The sequence below is a fragment of the Hyaena hyaena genome, unplaced genomic scaffold (genome assembly GCF_003009895.1).
Source record: "Hyaena hyaena isolate Hyena2069 unplaced genomic scaffold, ASM300989v1 scaffold_462, whole genome shotgun sequence".
NCBI classification, from domain to species: Eukaryota; Metazoa; Chordata; class Mammalia; order Carnivora; family Hyaenidae; genus Hyaena; species Hyaena hyaena.
Window position 1 is genome coordinate 394,431 of NW_024081092.1, and position 20,931 is coordinate 415,361.

A 20,931-nucleotide genomic window follows, 5' to 3' on the forward strand; every position below is an offset into this window, starting at 1 on the left:
TTTAGCATATAGACTGTTCAGGAAAAGAATGTAAAACTCTAACGAACATCTATTTAATTTATCTCATTTTACTTTCCTTTGGAGTACTCTCACACTATATATTGGGGTAGGGGGAGTATTTGTTTTAGATACCATCTGAAAATTGAGAATATTGATCAAAAGGACAGTAAAAGTACATATTAGCAGCCTATTAACTACTCCTCAAACTCATAATTACTTTAAACATTTCATTTTAATTCTTTCCATGTGTCTTTATTTGAAATACAAAGAACCTTCAAAATTATAAAGTGTTATAATATTGTGTCAGTTCTCTCTGCATGGTATGTTAATACTTTGATCTTAATAGATAAATCTCAGATGAACTCCTATTTTAACTTTCTTCAATTTTGACATGTGTTTGAAATGATGGAATGTAAAGTGGCATTGAAATCAAATTATTTGTTTTTTCAGAGTTTCTAATTATGACATCTTCTGGTATACTCATAATCTCTTCTTTGTCTTCTACATGCTGCTGATGTTGCATGTTTCAGGGTAAGTTTAAAAAATATTTTAACATATTTTTAAAATCATGTGTAACCTAAAAATGGGGTAATGGCAGATATATCTATAGAGATTTTTATAGGAAGTGGTAAAATTATTTGGTTACTTGGAATTGAGGGCAGTGTCAAGAATGAAGAAATAGTTTTATTTTTATCATAGCATATATTTTTTTAAAGTTTATTTATTTGAGAGAGAGAGAGATTTTATACACATAAGTGTAAGCAGAGAGGATGGGGCAGAGAGATAGGGAGAGAGAAATATCTCAAGTAGGCTCTGTGCTGTCAGCTCTGAGCCTGGCTCAGGGCTCCATCTCCCAAACTGTGAAATCATGACAGAAGCTGAAATCAAAAGTTGGGCACTTAACTGACTGAGCCACCCAGGTGACCCTATCATAGCACATTTTAATGAAACTAGTATAAACATATATTAAAATCATATGTAGTATATTAAAATATATTAAAATTGAAAGACAATTACTTCTCCTACAATGTTGCAGTTTTTAACATCTCTATATCAAGAGGTTATATCTTGATAACTTCAAAGAGAAAGTTAATAAGAAATGAAAACCTTCAAGAAGGTATTTTAATGTTTCCTAAAAATTTAGGAATTCCTTATGTCTTGCTGCTGCGGAATTTGTAACAATACAGTTACCAGTGTTTAGTTTAAAAAGGCCTAGCAGCCTGTAGCAACATTTTTCTAGATATGTCTTCTGAGGCAAGGGAGTTAAAGCAAAAATAAACTATTAGGACTACATCAAAATAAAAAGCTTCTGCACAGCGAAGGAAATACCAAAACTAAAAGACAACCTACTGAATAGGAAATGATATTTACAAATGACATATCTGATAAAGGGTTAGTATACAAAATATTTAAAGAACTTACACAACTCAGCACCAAAAAAACCCAAATAATCTTATTGAAAAACAGACCGTTCTCCAAAGAAGACATCCAAATGGCCAACCAACACATGAAAAACACACCTTACACCTGTCAGAATGACCAAAATCAAAAAATTTTTAAAAAGTAAAAAGTCCTACCCACAAGAATAGTTGCAGAGAAAGCCTAATGTTTACAATGATCAAAGAGAAGGATCTGTCAACAACATCAGAAGATCACAAAGGGAAAAGAAAGTATCCTAAGCTTGTTACAAATAATATACACCAATTATTCTGAAAAGTATGTCACTTCAAGCAGTGGACTCAAAGGTATGGTGCTTAATATAATCTATTAGGTTAGAGGAAGGAAATATATATATTTTTGTGTCTGCATGATCACTAGAGTGGACTATGGTTTTTTCTTGAGACTCACACTAATATGACACAATAGGCCATTGTTTGGCATCAGCTTCACTTGATTGAGTAGAATGATACAGGACAGAAACATGGAAAATCAATAGGATAATGTTAGGTCCTTCTTCTGCGGGGAGTCCCTCTGGTTGTCCCACCTCCTTTCCCTTACCTCCCATGTAGTAACTCAGTTTTGAGATGAATAGATGGGTAGGCATGGACTCCCTTGCTTTGGGTAAGGCTCATGATCCATAGGAACCAGTGTCTCAGTAACAGCCCAGATCTCCTCAAGGGATGCCCTCAGTTGCAAGGGCACACAGGAAACTGAGGTCTGTGAGTCCTACATGAGTTTATAGTTCATTCATAGTTCTCCTGGTGCAGATGCATTCCACCATTAATAAACAATGTTGCCTGGAAACACAGCTGGCATTCCCCATTTATCATAGCCCAAAATGTTTCCAGGGAGACAGTGTTTGGAGAAAGCTTCAGATCTGCTGTTAATCCTTTCCTCAGAATGTTTTATAATGTACTTTGTCAGTACAGTAGGTCATATACATAAATTATGTATTTATTTCAGGGTGCATGTTCAAAATGTTTTTTTTTCTCTCTTGTTTTTAAAGACCACTGGTTTAAACAGCCGTATTATATGTGTCTTTCTTCTGTGTCCTGGCTCAATTTGTTCTGTACTGGGTTTTAGAACATACAGTTGTAGAGCATCAGAAACATGGCCACATTTATAATCCTGACTTCCATTTAGTCATTCCTGCCACACAGGGAAGAGGGTCATGGTCTGAGGAAGCTCTGGATTCTATTCTTTTCCCTTTATGTGGATAATATGTTCTATGGAATATGAAGACACCAAGAAATCTCTCCGTACAGAAAATTTGTGTTCTTTAAATGGCTTGGCTTGTTTGCCTGTCAGGGCTATTATCATAAAATGGACTATGAGTAAGCAGATGCTGCTGATGATAACAGTAATTTAAAACAATTACACAATGCTTACTATATGCCCAGGATAAATTCAAAACGATTTAGATGCTTGATGTCTCCAAGGACCACGGTTTTATAAGGATAAACAATATTGTCAAACCCCCTTCACAGATCAGAAAATCGAAGTATAGAGAGAGTAAGTAACTTGTGAAAGTTTACCCAAGTGATGGATCCTGGATTCAAATTCAGGCATTCTTACTCAAAAACTCCCATTTTTTTTCCTGTTAGGTTCTGTATTTTTAGAAAGCCTTATATTTAGAATTTGGTGTTAAGATTTTTTTTAAGGTTAATATCTTGATTTACCTGCGATTGTGATCTCTCTCATACATCTATCTGTAACAGAGAGAAAAATGCAATCATTTGTTAGTATAATTAACTATGCATTCTTTTGCCTTTATGTTGTATTAAGTTAGAACTGAAAAGATCTATTTCTTTGTAATTCAAAATAGAGTAAATTTTTTTAAAGGTTCAGAAGTTCAAACAGATTTCTTAAGCTTAAAGAGGATTGTATTGAGAGTTCTTTCTTCATTTTTTAGACATAAAAGGAGGCATATTTAAAGTTTGATTTTACTTTTGTAGAACAAGAACCATAAACAGAAAGTGACTTTCATTTATGCAAAGAAATAATAAAAGGTACCTGCAGGATGAATTTTATACAATCAATTTCTTATACCTATTTAATTAATAGTTATATACTATTAGTAAAAAACAATTATTCTAATATTGAAATCAGTGTCATACAGCAAATACACAATCCAAAACCATTGTAGAGTGCACATTTTTTATGAAATTAAATTTTTATTGAAGTATAATTGACAAAATAATATATGTATAGTATATTGCAAATTATATATATTTTAAGTTTTTTTTTACAGTGTGATTATATACATATATGTTGTGAAATGATTACCTCAATCAAGTGAATTAACACATCCATAACTTAAGTTACCTTTTTAATTTTCCCCTGGTGAGAATGCTTAAGATCTACTCTCTTAGGAAATCTCAAGTATACAATATTTTATATTTAATGTAGTTGTCATGCTGTACATTAGATCCTTAGAGCTTATTCTTCTAATGGCTAAAAGATTTTAACCCTTTGAAGTTCAGTTTTGAATATAACCACACAGATTACGCTTCTTTTGTGGGAAAACTTACTAGTGGTAAGTCTTACAGCTTTTTCTTTTTCTTTTTAAAATTTTTTTAAATGTTTATTTATTTTGAGAGACAGAGAGTGACAGAAAACGAGCAGGCGAGAGTTAGAGAGAGAGGGAGACACAGAATCCGAAGAAGGCTCCCAGGCTCTGAGCTGTCAGCCCAGAGCCCAATGTGGGGCTCAAACCCATGAACCGTGAGATCATGACCTGAGCCAAAGTCGGATTCTTAACCAACTGAGCCATCCAGGCACTCCTCTTACAGCTTTTTCAAAGTGAAACATTTCTAAAAATTTTTTATTTTATTTTAAAGGATCTGTTTATAAGTAAATCTATTGAAATTATTATCCTTTGTGCCAATATTGAGAACTTAGACAAGTCTTTGATTATGAAATATTTGATAATTTCCTTCTCTAGCTTTGGGTTATATGAGTAAAGTGCAGTTATTCAAAAAAAGTTTCTTGAGTTTATACTGAGATTTCTGTTAAAGAGCATGCTTTAGGTTGGAAGAGGAAATCAGCATTTTCTGGGCATCTCTCCATCAGTGTGCTAAGTATATAATGAGGGATAGAAGAACAATATATGATCTTTAGGCCTCCAGCATTGGTAGTTTGCAGTTAAAAGGACGAGTTGAAAGAATGGGAGAGGGGTACCTGGGTGGCTTAGTCAATTAGGCATCTGACTCCTGATTTGAGCTCAGGCTCAGGTCATGACCTCATGGTTCATGAGATCAAGCCCTGTATTGGGCTCTGGGCTGATAGCACAGAGCCTGCTTGGGATTTTCTCTCTCCCTCTCTGCATGCCCCTCTGCCTTGTGTGTATGCTTTCTCACTCTCTTAAAATAAATAAATACACTTTAAAAAAAAAGAACTAGAGAGAATTTTAGACTGCGTATTTTTCAGCTGTAAACATATTTTATTTTCAAGAATTCTAATAGTTCAAAGAATTGAAGAATTGATGTAGGCTAGAAATTTTAGAAAATTTGAGACTTCAAGGATGAAGCTATTAGAAATTGTTGACTGCTTTCTCTACTTAAGCAGACTTTTGCAATAGGAAGATCAGTTGCTTCTGATGATTTTCAGAGGTCCATTTTACTTTCATAGAATGTCAAGTTTTGAAGGAAGCTTAAAAGATATCGTGAGAAAGATGATTTGAGTCTCCCATGCAATCTAAGTATATCTCTAATTTTGAAAAGCCCATTCTGTCTTTGGGAAGCTGATTTTCACAAAGTTCTTTTTCTTTTGGGCCAGAATTTATTTTACTTTAATTTAACCCAATGACTTCGATGTCTGTGACTATAGACCATGGAAATTCAGTCCCTCTTCTTTAAATTCTGTTCATCTGTTCCTTGCTTTATAATATTTCATGCCTCATCATTATTCTGAACTTAAAAAAAAGACATTCATAGTTAATATTCATTGAGTACTTATCTTGTACCTTACTAATGTTTGATCTCATTAAATACGCCCAACAATCCTGGTAAAATATGCTCTTATTATTATTATTATTATTATTGCCATAATGTTATATTTCATATTATTATCATATTATTATTATTATTATTATTATTATTATTATAATATCTTGCCCAGGTAATAGAACAGGAGCAGTGAGAGGTGAAGGAACTTCTTAAAAGTCATGCATAATAAGTAGAAGAGTTTGGGTTTGAACCCAGGGATCAGATTCCTGAGCCCACATTCCTAGCCACTAAATTAGGCTGGCTGCAATTTGGTATGGCTTCTTTTGTATCCTTTTTACTTTTTTTTTAACTTTTTAAAAATATGTTATTTATTTTTGAGAGAGAGAGACAGACAGACAGAGAATGAGTGGGGGAGGGGCAGAGAGAGAGGGAGACACAGAATCTGAAGCAGGCTCCAGGCTCCAAGCTGTCAGCACAGAGCCCGACATGGGGCTTGAACTCACCAGCCATGAGATCATGACCTGAGCCAAAGTCATATACTTAACTGACTGAGCCACCCGGGTGCCCCCCCTTTTATTTATTTTAACGTTTTATTTATTTTTGAGAGAGAGAACTTTGTATCTCTTTTAAAGCTGGAAATCAAATTAAACGTAGTATTCTTGGGTATGTAATATGACATTGGCAACATGGAAAGTTTATTTTTCTTGCTCCAAATATTTTGGTCATTATTTAGGACCTGATTGCCTTGTTCCATGATTATCCATGCCCTTAGCTTAACCTAATTTTTATACTTGTTATCTATGTTTTAAAATTTTTTAATTCTTTATAAGCAAATCTATTGAATGACACCCTTAAAAAATCCATTTCGTATACACCAAACTCAGATGTTTCTTTTCAATGGTGAAATGTAACTAAAATACACTAATTTTCCTTTCCAAGAGGTCACTAGAGCATGGCAATTAAGAGCTATACCATTAATAGCTATATGACCTTGCCAGATAATTTCTCCTTTCTCTTTCTTAACTATTAGATGGGATTAATAAAGTCACCTATATCAGAGGGTTGTTTCAGGTTTAAATAAGTGAATGCTGCAATATAGGCATAACAGAGACATACTCAAGCATTAGCAAAAAAATATATACTTGTACCAAACTAATAGCTGTATTAGGAAGAAACTCTGCATTTAACTGTTTGAAGAATCTGTTTTTTAATAAAGACACAACACTTTTGAAGAGCCCAGATTTTCGTATCTGTAAAGCAATCTGATAAATGTATAATGAAAACAGTTTAGCAGATCAAAAGAATATTCCTTGAAAGGGCAACATTTTTTATGACATTATTAGGTCTCAAAAATTCAGTTGGTGTTAACAATAAAGGTTTATTTTGGGACTTGGAAGACAAGCCTCCTCCTGGGGAATTTTTTTCTTTTAATTTTTAATACACCTTTCTAGGAGGTTGCTATTTGCATGCTAAATTATAGATATTTCAGTTTGGAAGATGTTTGAGGGAAAAAAAGCCAAAACAATTTCCTCTTTTCAGACATGAATATAACTGGACACTTTTTTATTTTCATTTGAAAAACTCATCAGGAGGAGATATATACTGCCATTCTCACTTACTGATAAAGGGGATATTGGAGTGAAAAGCAATTATGAGTGTCACAGAGCCACAGCAGAGAGACTAACTCTACTCCTTTGACAGGCGTATGGAGGGAACGTATTGTAAATGAGATCTGGCACCCTCGCCTCTCAGTCTTACCATAGTCAATACCCACTGGCTTTAGCTTGGAGTGTTAGCTGGGTAGTAATTGTATTTTGCTTTTTTATTTACATGAGAAAGGAATTATAATGTGACAATTCTGAAAAAGAGAGGGGGAAGGGCCTTCTCAAAAGCACATATGGCAATGAGAACCAATTAATTGTGTAAATATTTTTTTTTTTTGTGCTAGCTCTGCTGGGCTTCTCAGACCTCATTTTATTATATAAATTAATACATATTATTTATACATTACATAATACATATTCTTTTAAACAGAGCTCTTTGCCATTTGGGACTACTTGCTGGCAAGAGTTCATTGTAGAATGTGATTTATATTCTGTTTGAATCATGTTTTCTAGGGGGACTTAAAAGGAATGGATTTCCATGTGCATGTTTCTAAAATCATCTACTCCTTAAACCAGAGGGACACAATGGGCAGCCTTTGTCAACAATGACATTAATGAACCAGAGGCTGGCTTCAGGAGTTTAGGCTCAAGAAGTTAACCAGGGTTAGACAAATATTTATGAGGTTAGGCTTATTGCACTGGCTTATCCTCCTTCTATGCCTTTAGGAGGGGGAAATTAAGAACACTCTGTTGGGGGCTAGAAGTATTTATGCAGTATAGACAAGTGTTGAAAGTTGCTGATTCCCAAATATCTTCTCTTCTAGAAGCCACTTACACTGCTGGCTTGTATGTATGATCTTCCTACTAGAGAGAGGAATTTGCACTTAAAATGTCAATGGAAACTTGGTGAGACCCAGGAAAAGAAAGGCCAAGAGCTTTTATGTTAAGCCAATTCTATTCTAGCCCTGGGAGAATTTATTAATTTCCCTACACTTTCTTGTCAATTTTCCTTTCCTTGCTCTAGATTTGAATTGGCTGTATAATTCATTGTCCAAACTAGATACTGAGAATTAAATGAGATACTATGGATAATTAAGCAATGACTTGTCGCTGAACCAGGACAGATGGTTATTCTACCTATTCCTAGGCATAGGGGAAAATTCTAGGGAGACTGATTCACAAAAGGAAACCTTACCTCAAATTGGGGCTCTACAAGAGTATGTGGGAGCCTCAAACCTTCAAATAATAAACAGTAAATTTGCCTAGCTTTGTCTCACTTTAGACATCATAATTGGATGTCCTCTACCATGTTAGGTAGAAGGTTGAGAAACTGCACGTTCATGGCATGGCTAAAACTTTGGTATACTACATGACACCCTTACAAATGACCTGTTCTGAATAGTTGCTAAATGCCTAATTTCTACTACGTGTGCATAATTACTTTAAGTTTGATGCCCTTAATTTCTACTTCAAAATCCTACTTCTTTTTTAGTGGAGTAGGAGTTCTCTACTTGGATTCATAATCTCTAGGAATCACTGAATGGATGTCAGGGATCCATGAATTCCTGGAATACACCCACCCGTCCACCCCCACAGTAGCTTGCATTAGATTCCCAAAGCTATATGTGTCCCAAAGGAAGTTTAAAATAACTGAACTGAATGAAGCCTACGCTAGATTTTTACTAGAGAACTATATTACATTTATACATCTTATACCTTCACTTATTTATTCAGAGTTAGAAACAATAGGTTGTGGGGAAAATAAGAAACACAGGGGAAATTTTCTTCTCACATGAAGGCTTCTGTAAGGAGAACTTACTGATAAATGGTTATGGACCTGTCAGTTGCATCATCATTTTATTTTATTTTAAATGTTTATTTTGAGAGACAGAGAGAGCACATGTGTTCAAGCAGGAGAAGGGCAGAGAGAGGGAGAGAAAGAATCCCAAGCAGGGTCTGTGCTGTCAGCTCAGAGCCTGATGTGGGGATCAATCTCACAAACTGTGAGATGATGACCTGAGCCGAAATCAAGAGTTGGACACCTAACAGACTGAACCACCCAGGCACCCTGCATTATCATTTTAGAGGATAATAATGGTACTATTGCTAATAATTTCCAAGTTTTATATAATATTCAATATGTGACAGGTAGTGTTCTTAGCACTTTATACCACATACATATATACATATATAACCCCGCACATACACACATACAGAGGTTTTTTTAATCTCATAGCATTATGAAGTCATTTTACAGATGGAAAAATGAGGCACAGAAGGTTAAATTAAATGATTATTTAAAGACACCTGGCTAGTGCCTGATAGGACTGGGGACTGGCCCACATTCTGATCCCAAAATATATGCATTTAATTTCTAAACTTTTCTTGAAGTAATGAATTATTTATTCATGGTTTGGAGGGTGCTTTACTTTTGAATGAAATATATTCATGTCATTTGAAAATCTTGGATAATTTTCTAATTTATCTATAAAAGTTGGTGAGTGTAGATGTGTGTGTTTTATGTATTTTGAGTAAGAAGTTAAATTTTGTTACACGTTACATAGATTTCAAGGTTTTGAAGGTGAAATCTAGCCCTCCTAGAAAACAGTAAGAAGAAAATGAAACTTTGTTATGTTGCTTTATAAATGTTTCTTAAAATGTACAACCTTGTTAAGACAAATAATAAATATCTTTATAAGAATTCTAATAATAAAATTATATCTATATGGTACTGTAACCTCCAAAATTATTCCAAATAACAATGATTAAAGCTAGGTTCTATACTAGAGCTAATAAAAATACAGTAGAAGAGATACTCTTATCAGTATTCTTGTTACGCACTGTGGGTTTGTGACTCTTAATTCAGCGAACAGATGGTCTTCATCTTTTTTTTTTAATATTTATTTATTTTTGAGAGAGAGAGACAGAATGTGAGCAAGGGAGAGGTAGAGAGAGAGGGAGACATAGAATCCGAAACCAGCTCCAGGCTCTGAGCAGTCAATACAGAGCCCAATGCAGAGCTCAAGCTCACAAAACCAAGAGATCATGGCCTGAGCTGAAGTCAGACACTTAACCAACTGGGCCACCCTGGTAGCCTACATCTTTTAAAGTCTGTTACCAAGCCTCAGAATGGTGCCTGTCATTGCTGCAATGTAGATGAAAGAGAATGGGAATTACACAGAAAAAAAGAAAGAACCTACAGATACACTCCTTGAAAATATCCAGGGGAGAGAGGAATTTCACATAGCCACCCCAAATCCTAAAGTACAGAAAAGTATACACTGTGTAAATCCTTAGGTAAAAGGGAGAATGTTGGGCTATTGCTGAAGTTGAAGTTGAATAATAGAAAATTCCAGGTTTTTCTTCTGCCAACCCTATTCTGTATATGAAAGTGAAAAGACAACACAGCAGTGATAAATCTTGGGTAAACTATGGTGTTTTTGAGGGTCAGGATGTTTCTTACCCATTTTTATCAATGGAATCCCTTTCACAAGTCATTACTCAGTGTGTGCTAGATTAAGGGGAATTATATTAATTGGCTTTTAGCTAGGAATTTGTTGTCCTTTTAGGCCCTTCCAAATTTCTTCAATTATCAAAGCACTGTAGATAACAATAAAAAATAATCTGTGTATTTGTTTAAACATAACTTGGATTCCTCCTTTGGGACTCTCAGTTATATTTGTTGTTGTCTGGGTCATAAGTTCTTATGCTCACTAGCATATCAATTCCTATGCCAGAGGAATTAACTTGTAGGTCCTGACTGTTTTGGTTGTCTTGTAGATTGGCACATTTTTGTTGGGGATTTTTATGTAATTCAGTGGCTAAAAATTCTTTGGATCAAAGAAGGAAAAAAATTCATCTCTTTGTTTACTTTCCCTTTTTGTCCTTTGAATTTTTCACCCAAGTATATGGGCGAATGAAATTCCTGAAGAATGAAGACTTTCTTATATGGAATTCAAATCTCCCTCATATGATATTTACATATTTCCCATATGTGAATAATAGAATGTTCTATACAAATATGGTCTTTAAGAAGTGTTCCCCTCCCCCTTCTAATTTCCTAGTCATAGGATTGATTTTCATTTTTGTGTAAAAATGATTTCTCTGTATAACTAATCTGGTCTAAGTTCTTCTGATTTATTTACTTTTTCTGATATTTTATCCTGGAAGAAAGGAGGGGTAGATATTGAGGTCATGTGGTTATTTTCTCCCATAAGTAAGCCATATGTATAGGTAGATATAGTATATGCAGAGCATTTTCATGTACATAAATTCATTTGTGCTATAATCTACTTTTGTTCATGAATTTTTAATCTAAACTGAGTTACTTTTCCACCACATCGAGGATAGAAGTAGTGAGTTTCAGACCAAATACTTTCTCATATAATTTTAATCTCAGTTTTCCTCCTGCGACCTTATGCATAATAACAAGTGGTCCTGGCTGAAGGTACAAGGTAAGGAAGTTGGGGAGGAAGGAGAAGGAACTCAAGGACTACATTTAAGAAATATTTTTAGTACATTCATGTTTTTCTGAAATGTGAAATAATTCTTTTATTCCCACTGTCAGTTTTATAAAGCCTGAAAGCAGAGGATATACTAAGAAATGTTGGATGCTTACATATTTTTTTCTTCCCAAGAGATCAAAGTCCTTTCCTTTATTTTGTGACCTAGAGAGTAACATGTACTGTCTCACTTTTTCAGCTAAGGAAAATTAGTAACATGACCTATTTCACTTCACACACTTAGGGAGCATCCTGGTCTTGATCCTATGTTCTTAAGCTCTAACACTTAGTTTTGCCCGCTGCGTGGGATCTGTGGCTGGCTACTTCATTTGCAGGGATCACTGCAAAATTGATAAAACATTATTCAGTATTTTAAGATGGCGACAGCAGAGCATTGAACCAGTCACAGGATCTTTCTAAGAGCATGGTTCCATTAGACTGCAGAGGTCACACACCCATAATGCTGGCCCTATGTTACCCAGTCTTGTACCTTGGACAACACCATCAGCAAGAGCTAGAGAAAATATGTGCCACAGTCAAGTTGCAGGATGCGAATACACTCAGATATCAGTAGCAAGTGCCCAAGAGAGAGTTCAGAGGCAAGATCCTGGCTAGACCAGACAAAGTAGGGATGGGAATAAAAGCTCTGGTTTGATATGTACTCAGATGCTTGGGATTTCCCTGAAGTATTCCAGAACTAGAGGCAAACACTCCACTTCTACATGCTGTTACCAAGTAGGTTGATAACTTGACTCTCTTGATAATTTGTCTGCTAAATAAGAACTGACTTAGAGTTAGGACAGGGTTGAAGTCTTGGGTCAAACTTAGCAGTACTCAAGGGTGAAGAAGGATGATGTAGGTTGCAGACTGATTTAATACTATTTCTTGCAAAGGTGGATGTGTATATATTGTTTACTTTACTAAATATCATTTTCTAACATCTAGGCATCTTTTTTGAAGTTAGATTACAAGTTCAAACTCCCTTCTGTGTTTGTTAAAACCAGATAATGACTCAATCATGTGTTTCAATAACAACCCAAAAAAGTTGTTTGTACACTTCTAGTCATTCAGTAATTCATTCCATGAATCGATATTGAACACTTGCTATAGATTATATGCACTGTTCTAGGCACCAGCAATACAGCTGAGGTATAGGACATATCCTTGACCTTAAGAAGTGTGCATTCTAGCAGATTCCACAGAAAGAAGCCAATGAATGCCAGTGGCTTTTGAAATAATGAATTTGGGTATATTTTCTTAAGCTCTTTTTTTGTACTTGAGGCAGAGTAAAAAGAACAGTCTGAAACAGGTTCTATTTTTTTCTGTAAAGATAAGAAACATTTTGTGTTATAGAAAACTCGGAAAAAAGTACACTCCTCATGGAACAAGGATTTTTTTTCTCCACTGTAAAAAAGGTTTAAAATCACAAGCATAAAGGTTACATAAGTGACACTGCATTTGTTAGACATTTTTGATGTGCAGTTAAAGTAGGAGTGATTTTGTGTTTCTCCCTTATGCAGTGTGGCATTTTGTAATATTTAATTTTTTGCCATAAAATGTTTTTATGATTTCCATGTTGTAACCAAGTGGGATTTATTCTGTGTCCTGTATTATTTTCTGTGACTTTGTTATATTAAAAATGGTAGTATGTCTCTAATGCCTTTTGAGATAAAAAGGACAAAAAGAAAGAAACCCATTTTTGAAACTCTGTTGAGTTTGAAAGCACATCTTGAAATCCTTATGAGTACAAAAAATAATAGCATCCACAACTATGTATTTGATACACCATAAAATCCATGATTTCTCATGATAGAAGAACACTAGACATTCTAAAGCTATTTCAAAATCTCTACTTTGGAACATAATAAAACTAAAAAAATGAGTAATAAGGATTCCAACATTGTGTGCTTTCTTCCCTGTGTGCCTACTCTATCACTGTCTTAACCTGGCAAGACTCTTTGTGTACCATTCATGGCCATCTTTTTCCCTTCCCTGATTTTCCTTTCAAATTATTTATTATTTAATATGAAAGATACAATACTACACACAAGAATATTTTCTTTTTATCTTAACTTCTGTGCACTCATTATATTCAAACAAATTATGTGATTATTTGCTTTTAAAATCAATTCACTAGAAATGTATTGATGATTAAATATGTGCCAGAAACTTGCTAGAGGGTTGACAGGGTTTGGCAGTGAGTATGGACATACGGGTGGATATGTAAATGCATAATACATGATCCTCTCTACTAATCTGGGAACGGACCATGTGCATTTGTTCATACTACTCCCTCTTACTGGAGTGCCATTCATCTATTATTAAACCATTAAAATCTGCACATCCTTCAGTTGTTTCCTTCACGAAGCCCTGTTCTAAATTTCATAATCAAAGTTCACCATCCCTATATACTTTCAAGGATCACTCTACTAATCTCTATCATGTTCTCACTTTGCTTTTCTGTTGTTGTTGCTTTCATGTCTGATCATGGCTACTCAAGTTAACTAACATGAAATAAAATGACAAATTCAGGTCTTTGCCTGCACTGGTAATTTTTCTTCAGTATATATATTGGCCTTTAATTTCATAGGTCTTTGTTCATAGAAAGAATGGAGGAGTGAGGGTTGGACTTGTATAGGGGAGGGAGCATGGCCTTTGGTCTTGGCCACTGGCTGACAGTGTGGTCTTGGGCAGATAACAGCTCCAAATGTTCTCACTTACTCTAAGATGGGACCACAGATATTTACCACGTAAATTTGTTACAGAGTTTTTGAAAATAGGCACTAAGGCATGAAGCACCTGTCTGGTATGCCCAATACTTATTCTGTAAACATGAAATTCAAAATGTGCCGGTACCCTTCCATGTCAACCCATCAGTATTTTTTACTACCTTATTTAGCGAAAGAAGATTCTGTGCCTGTGAGTTTTTTGGGGGATGATATTTTTTTTGTTATCATTGTCTCTCTGTAGATCTTTTCTCTCTTATCCATGAGTATTTGTTAGCAACAATTACAAACTGAGACAAAGAAGACATATTAATGGAGATTTTTTTTTGTTTTTTTTTTTTACAAATAGTTTATTGTCAAATTAGTTTCCACATAACACTCAGTGCTCATCCCCACAAGTTAATGGAGTTTTAAGACAGAGGTAACCTATGCGTTTAGCTTGAGAGTAGCTTAAAAAATAAAATACAGCTTTCAATACAAATACAAAATAAAAAGGGATTTTGGAATATTACATACCCCTTGAAATGCCAGGAATGGCAATTATTTTTTTGACTGAGCTGGCCCAAAGATTTGTACTGCATAGTAATGTTTATCATTCTAAGGCAGCACATGGATCTTGACCACCTGAACACTGTTAAGACTTAGGAGGAGTAAATAACATTCCTTTACCTGATGTGTTAAACAGCTCCCATCAATACACACACACACACACACACACACACACACACACACACACGAACTGACTCCATTTCTAGGTGTTTGTTCATTTTGAAGCTTCTTCCTTGATATCTACTTCTTTAATCAACTGATTTGCTTTATATGATAGAGGTTTGTGGAAGGAGGGAGATGAGGTTTCTGAATCCCATGCTTAGACTGCCAATAGGTTCATTTCTAACCCAAAGCCTTAAGCTTTTCATCTGTGTAACGGGCAATCAAAACACTTACCCTCTATGATCATTTTGTTTTAAAGTTTAAGTGAGAAATAGATGTTTAAAAAATTCTTGACACCCTTTCTTAATAAATGTTAATCTTCCTCTTCCTTACCTTTTTCACAGGTATGTTATAAGGATCCATTGAACTAACATGCTGTATAGTGACAGGTGAAGAGTTTAGAATTTGAGTCAGAAATTAGTTCAAATTGTGGCACTGCCACTTGCCAGCTCTGTGACCCTGGGGTGTTATTTAATATCTAATAAAACAGTTTTTTAATTTGTAAAATCGGAATATTAATTACATGCAATTGTTGCATTTATGTGAAATATATATAAATTGCTCTGTTTGGGGCCTGATGTCTACCACACATTACTAAGGTATATTAAAATACTTTATTACAATTATTTATGGTCTGACTTCCATTCAGCTTCTCCCAAGATGACTTCTAAACTAGATTTTATTTGTTTAGAGATTCAGGGGTCAGATTTGACTCCTTATTGAACTTTATAGAACCACCTAGAATAGTGCCAAGTGCATTATGCCAATGATTGTTCAATTTCAGGCCAGTAGAATAAATGCCTGAGATTTTTGGCCTACCTACCTGTCAACAACCACCACTTTGGGATGGTCAGTAGGAGCAACAGATTTGGATAAATCCTTATTTGTAATGGAAGATGAATCATATTCATAGGTTTTCCAAGTATAATGCCACAATGAATCTGTTATATGACTAGAATTCTATGAAGGGTTATGTACTTGGCTCACATTTGTATAAACCATTAGTTTATTCTGTACCTAGGCCATATCTTCTGCATTGCTTTAAAAGATGGGTGTGTGGCTTGCCATTGATGTTACATAATATATCTTGCTCCTTTGTTATATACTATATCATATACTATATGCTCTTTAATGATTTCATTATGATTAGTTAAAAGGTAGAAAGTAATATAAAAAGAAGGGAGGAAAGGAATGAACATAAGCAAAAGGAGAACGATCAGGTTGAGTAGATGTTGAATTCCATAAAAGACTGCCTTGGCCACTGCTTTTCTAATTTTCATATATTAGATCTATTTAGTCTTATTATTCATGTTATAATTTTTGTTGTTTCAAAATGTTATCTTTGTAAAATCATTTATAAAATTAATATAGATGTGATGTACTTAAAATATACATTTTTAATGCATTAAAGTTAATTATTTGATAACTTAAAGAGTAATTTAAAAATATATTCTTGGCTAACCAGGAAAAATAATTTTGGACACCAAAATTTTAGTGTCCTTAAAATAGAGAAAAAACATACTGACAGATGTCTAGTGCTTTTCAAAATCTTAAGTTTTTCTTCAAGAGTTGCTTATATAGTAGTGACCTTTTTTGACCTATTCACTGATGCACTATCTCCATGAAATAGATCTTGTCTTTTTATTAATAACAATACAAAACATAGAAAGTTTAATGGTTTGTCTTAGAATGTTATGAAATATAGAACAATCAGAATTGATTTTAGGGGTTAGGCTCTCCTTCCTGATTATTTTGAGTCTTTTATGCAGTCTTCCTTATGGAGAAATTTTGAAAATTAACATGGGGAGGGTCTAATTGCTGTATATTAATTGTTTCCAGTCCAAAAGAGATGTCAAATTCTAGTTCTTGTTATTATGTTTCTTTAATATTCCTCTGTAAGTCAGCAAGGCCTGATTTATCCAGTCTTAGCCAAATAAGATATGATCCTTGTACTTCCCCATTTATGTTTGAAGATATAGCAAAAGTACCAATTATTATCATATTTATTGAAGTGAAAACTTGTGTATGGTTATATGAATTCCTAATAGGGTTGAAATAAAGGCTGTGAAATTCAAGAGTAGTTGGAAATACTGATGTGTTCTTCCCAGCCATGTATTTGTGGCCTTTGTTTAAGGGCTAAAAATCTTGGTTTAGTCCCATTGTAAAGAATTTATTACAAGTTTTAGGATTTCTCAATTGCTCCTAAGTAAGATATATGAAAAGCACTTTCCAGATAAATGCTATAGAAAGTTAACAAGAAAAAGAGGCTATTTTCTCATACTGTGTCCCCTAATTTCCATTTCATTTTCATCTTCCTTTCTTTTTTTCTTAATTTAATTTCAGAGGGCTGCTGAAGTATCAAACTAATTTAGATACACACCCTCCTGGCTGCATCAATCTTAACAGAACCCATTCCCTGAATAATCATTTACCAGACTATCTCTCAGAACGTTTTCATGAATCTTTTCCTGAAGAATTTTCAAAACCAGATGAACTTACCCAAAACAGATTTGTGAAGATTTGTATGGAAGAGCCCAGGTTCCAAGCGAATTTTCCACAGGTCAGGATTAATTTTATATCTTTGTTGGTCTCTGCAAAGTCCGTATTTCCGTAATTATTGATCAGCATTGCATTTAAATGTGGTTTTGGAGGTATATAAAGCAATTGTTCTTGTAGAAAAGAACATTCCAGGATGTTTAAACATCAGTAGAGCACTGTTTTTCCATTATAGGTAGCTGGCAGTTCAAAGAGAAAGCCCTATGATATTATAGATTATAGAAAAATCCTGCTTACCTATGTAATCTTTACATACTGTGGCACTGGTATTTGCCTAAAGAAGGCGACAAAGATATTTTCCGTATCCATTGAGAAAAGTAGGTTGAATAATAAAAAACAATAGCAAAAGAACTAACACTGAAGGTAATTATTATTATGGTATAGCATAATGTTATGGTACAATATTATGTATAATACTGTAAATAATAAATTGTAAAGTCAATTTGTTGAATACCTGGTATCATCTGCTAGGTATTATGCTCAAATTTACTGTATGCTTAATTTCTTTTAATGTTCACAATAGCTCTTTGAAGCCAAATCTATTATCCTTAATGTTCTGATGATAAAATTGTGGCTTTAATACATAAAATACCTTGAGCAAATTCTACAAACTAATATATGACAGAAGTAGAATACAAAACCAGGTCTTTCACTAAAATGCTTGCTCTTAGAAGATATTCTTACCCAGATAGCCAGTGAGTAGTTCAGTAAGGGCTCTGATCTTCTCATGTGGCTACAGGAGTTGCCCACATGGGAATGAACACCCTGTACTCCTTGCCTATAACAGATGGAGGTATGGGACAATATCTCAAATGACTGTTTTCAGAAGAAAAAAAAGAGGAGTCAAAAAATAGAGTGAATTTGTAGATGACTTTGGAAAGAGTATATTAATCTTGTGTTTATTTTCAGTAATATCCTCTAATTTCTGATAGATTTTGCAATTTTCAGAATCATCAGGTTTTCCACAATGCTATATGTTAGGCAGGGCAGATACTGTGACTCCCATTTTACTTACGTGGCACTTGATGCTCAGAGGGTAAGTGACCATCTCAAAGTTGCAAGTCTGCTGCATTGCAGAGCTTGTCTTGAGATGTCTGCTACTCACACGATACCAAACTAAATATAAGGAAGAGGCATGATCTGTCTGCACAAAAGTAGGAAGGTCTGAAATCATGATGTAAATAGGTTTAAAAAAGTAACCATTAAAATAAGTTTGGGTTGGAGATGTCCAAGTGATGAGGAAAATAGAGTGTGCAGTTCTAGAGGAAGGATTGACCACATAGGCTTCCATACTTCTGAGAGTAGGCACCTATTTATCCTTGATCAGGGATATGTATGCAGCAAAGATGTGAAATTGTCAGACTTCCCAAATTCTATATATTGTCTTCTGTTCATATTACTTTTATTGTGTGAGAGTTGTAAGCAGCATGCTTAGTGTATCCTATATTTTAAAGTCTGTGCTTGTACATATTTTCATTGTATAAAAATGGAACAAGTAGTAGCTGTACTTATTGCGAACATAGTATAATGCATAAACCTGCCGAATCAGTAAGTTGTATACCTGAAACTAATGTAACATTGTGTATCAACTACACTCAAATAAAAAATTAATAAATAAAAGTACAAAATACTCTAAATAAACTTACCTTACATTTGGAAGAATCCCAATTACTTTTACAAACTAGAACATTTTAATACCTTAAAAAGAAAAAGAAAAATATATACATATCCAGGATTTTCTTTTTTTTAACAAACATTGGAGTAGTACTATTTTTTTCTGAAATCATCTTCAAATTGATTTGAGCACTTAATTTCCCTTCTCTCTTTAGATAAAATACTGTATGTCTATGCATGCATTATGTGTTTATGGTATGCAAAAAGGGAAATATGAAACAATGTATCCGTACCTGTCAATATGGTACCTTCCTCTTTTATTTTTCATCATTTATTTACTTTTAAAGTTTATTTATTTTTGAGAGAGAGAGAGAGCATGGAGTTGGGAAAGACAAAGGGAGAGAGAGAGAATCCCAAGTAGGCTTTGCACTGTCAGCATGGAGCCCGATGTGGGACTTGAACTCACAAATTGTGAGATCATGACCTGAGCCGAAATTAAGAGCCAGATGGTTAACTGACCAAGCCAGTCAGGTGCTCCTCCCCTTTTATTTTGTACTTTAGTCTTGTGTGAATAAGTTTCAGTGAGCATCTTATTTTTCATTCCTTTTTCTTTACATTTTATTATTTAAAATATAGATTAAAATATCATTACTGTAATGTAAGAAATAAACTATTGAGCAGGATGTAAAGATTCCTACAGGTATTTCCTAAAGTATATTTCAAAAACTCTCCACTAGACTTGGCTTTGGATTTCTGGACCTTTGTGCCTGTATTGTGCTGAAAGACTTTACAGGTGCATCCGGAGCAATAAGCCAGTCACCATCATCTCTGTCATACGTCATCCCTCAGATGTTATGGAAATCCGAATGGTCAAAGAAAACTTTAAAGCAAGACCTGGCCAGGTGAGTCAGTTTAGCAGCTTTTAAATTCCCTTTATCTTTATATAATTTTTGAAAATTATTACTCATGCCATCTTTGAAATACTTGAACTTCTCTCTTGGTCATTTAAATATTGTGTTTGTTGCTTTTTAGTATATTATTCTACATTGTCCCAGTGTGTCTGCGTTAGAAAACCATCCGTTTACCCTCACAATGGTAAGAAACTTGTTTTTGATTTCAAGAATTTTTTAAGAATGAAATGCATCTTTTTCTTTTGTGTGTGTATTCCACCTCTTTCTAAAAATCATGCAAGGTGATCACAGTATCCTAAATGCCTAAATAAACCATTTTTTATCCAAAAAATATTATCTGTTCAGAAACTTTGTAACTATTTATTATTTTCTGACCCTTTCTAATCCAGGAACCCATATATGTAAATGTATTAAAGCTTTTTGATTCAAAATACAGAGAATTTCATGGCTATTTACACTTTTCCTATTATGAAATGTGTATCTAAATATAAAATGTATGGTTTCCTTTAGAGAGGTTGAATTTAATGATAAAGAGGGTTCCCTGAGCTGTGTGGAAGCCTAAGAAAATCCAAGCAGTGTTTAGAAAAGAAAAAGTCCAGTGTAATTGGAGCCCAGGCTGTGTGTTGGGAGGGAAATGAAAATAGAGCTAGAGAAATAAAATGGAATAAATATTGAGTAGGGGAAGATCTGGCTAAGTAATGGCTTCACTAAATATTTTTAGCCTGTCAGCACATTGTTTTAACATTCTTTTCTGCATTATAAATATAGCATGAGTCTATTATCAAAAAGTAAATAATTCACAAATAGATAAGATAAAATAGGAACTTTTCCTCATTTTCCTCACTTTGCAGTCCTTTCTTCAAGAATTTGGCATATATTCTGAGACATTTTCCTATATAGTTAGGCATATATAGATGTTT

At 34.2% G+C, this 20,931-nt stretch overlaps 1 protein-coding gene across 5 annotated transcripts in view; it reads left to right on the top strand.

Moving 5' to 3' along the window:
• NOX4 (NADPH oxidase 4) overlaps positions 1 to 20,931 on the top strand; it is a 305,572-nt gene that overhangs the window by 189,056 nt on the left and 95,585 nt on the right. For all 5 annotated transcript variants that reach the window (XM_039253696.1, XM_039253693.1, XM_039253694.1 and 2 more), the window contains 4 exons: positions 451 to 531; positions 17,274 to 17,490; positions 19,838 to 20,002; positions 20,133 to 20,195. In XM_039253696.1, the coding sequence (XP_039109627.1) occupies positions 451 to 531; positions 17,274 to 17,490; positions 19,838 to 20,002; positions 20,133 to 20,195 (526 nt within the window). The remainder of the gene's footprint in view (positions 1 to 450; positions 532 to 17,273; positions 17,491 to 19,837; positions 20,003 to 20,132; positions 20,196 to 20,931) is intronic.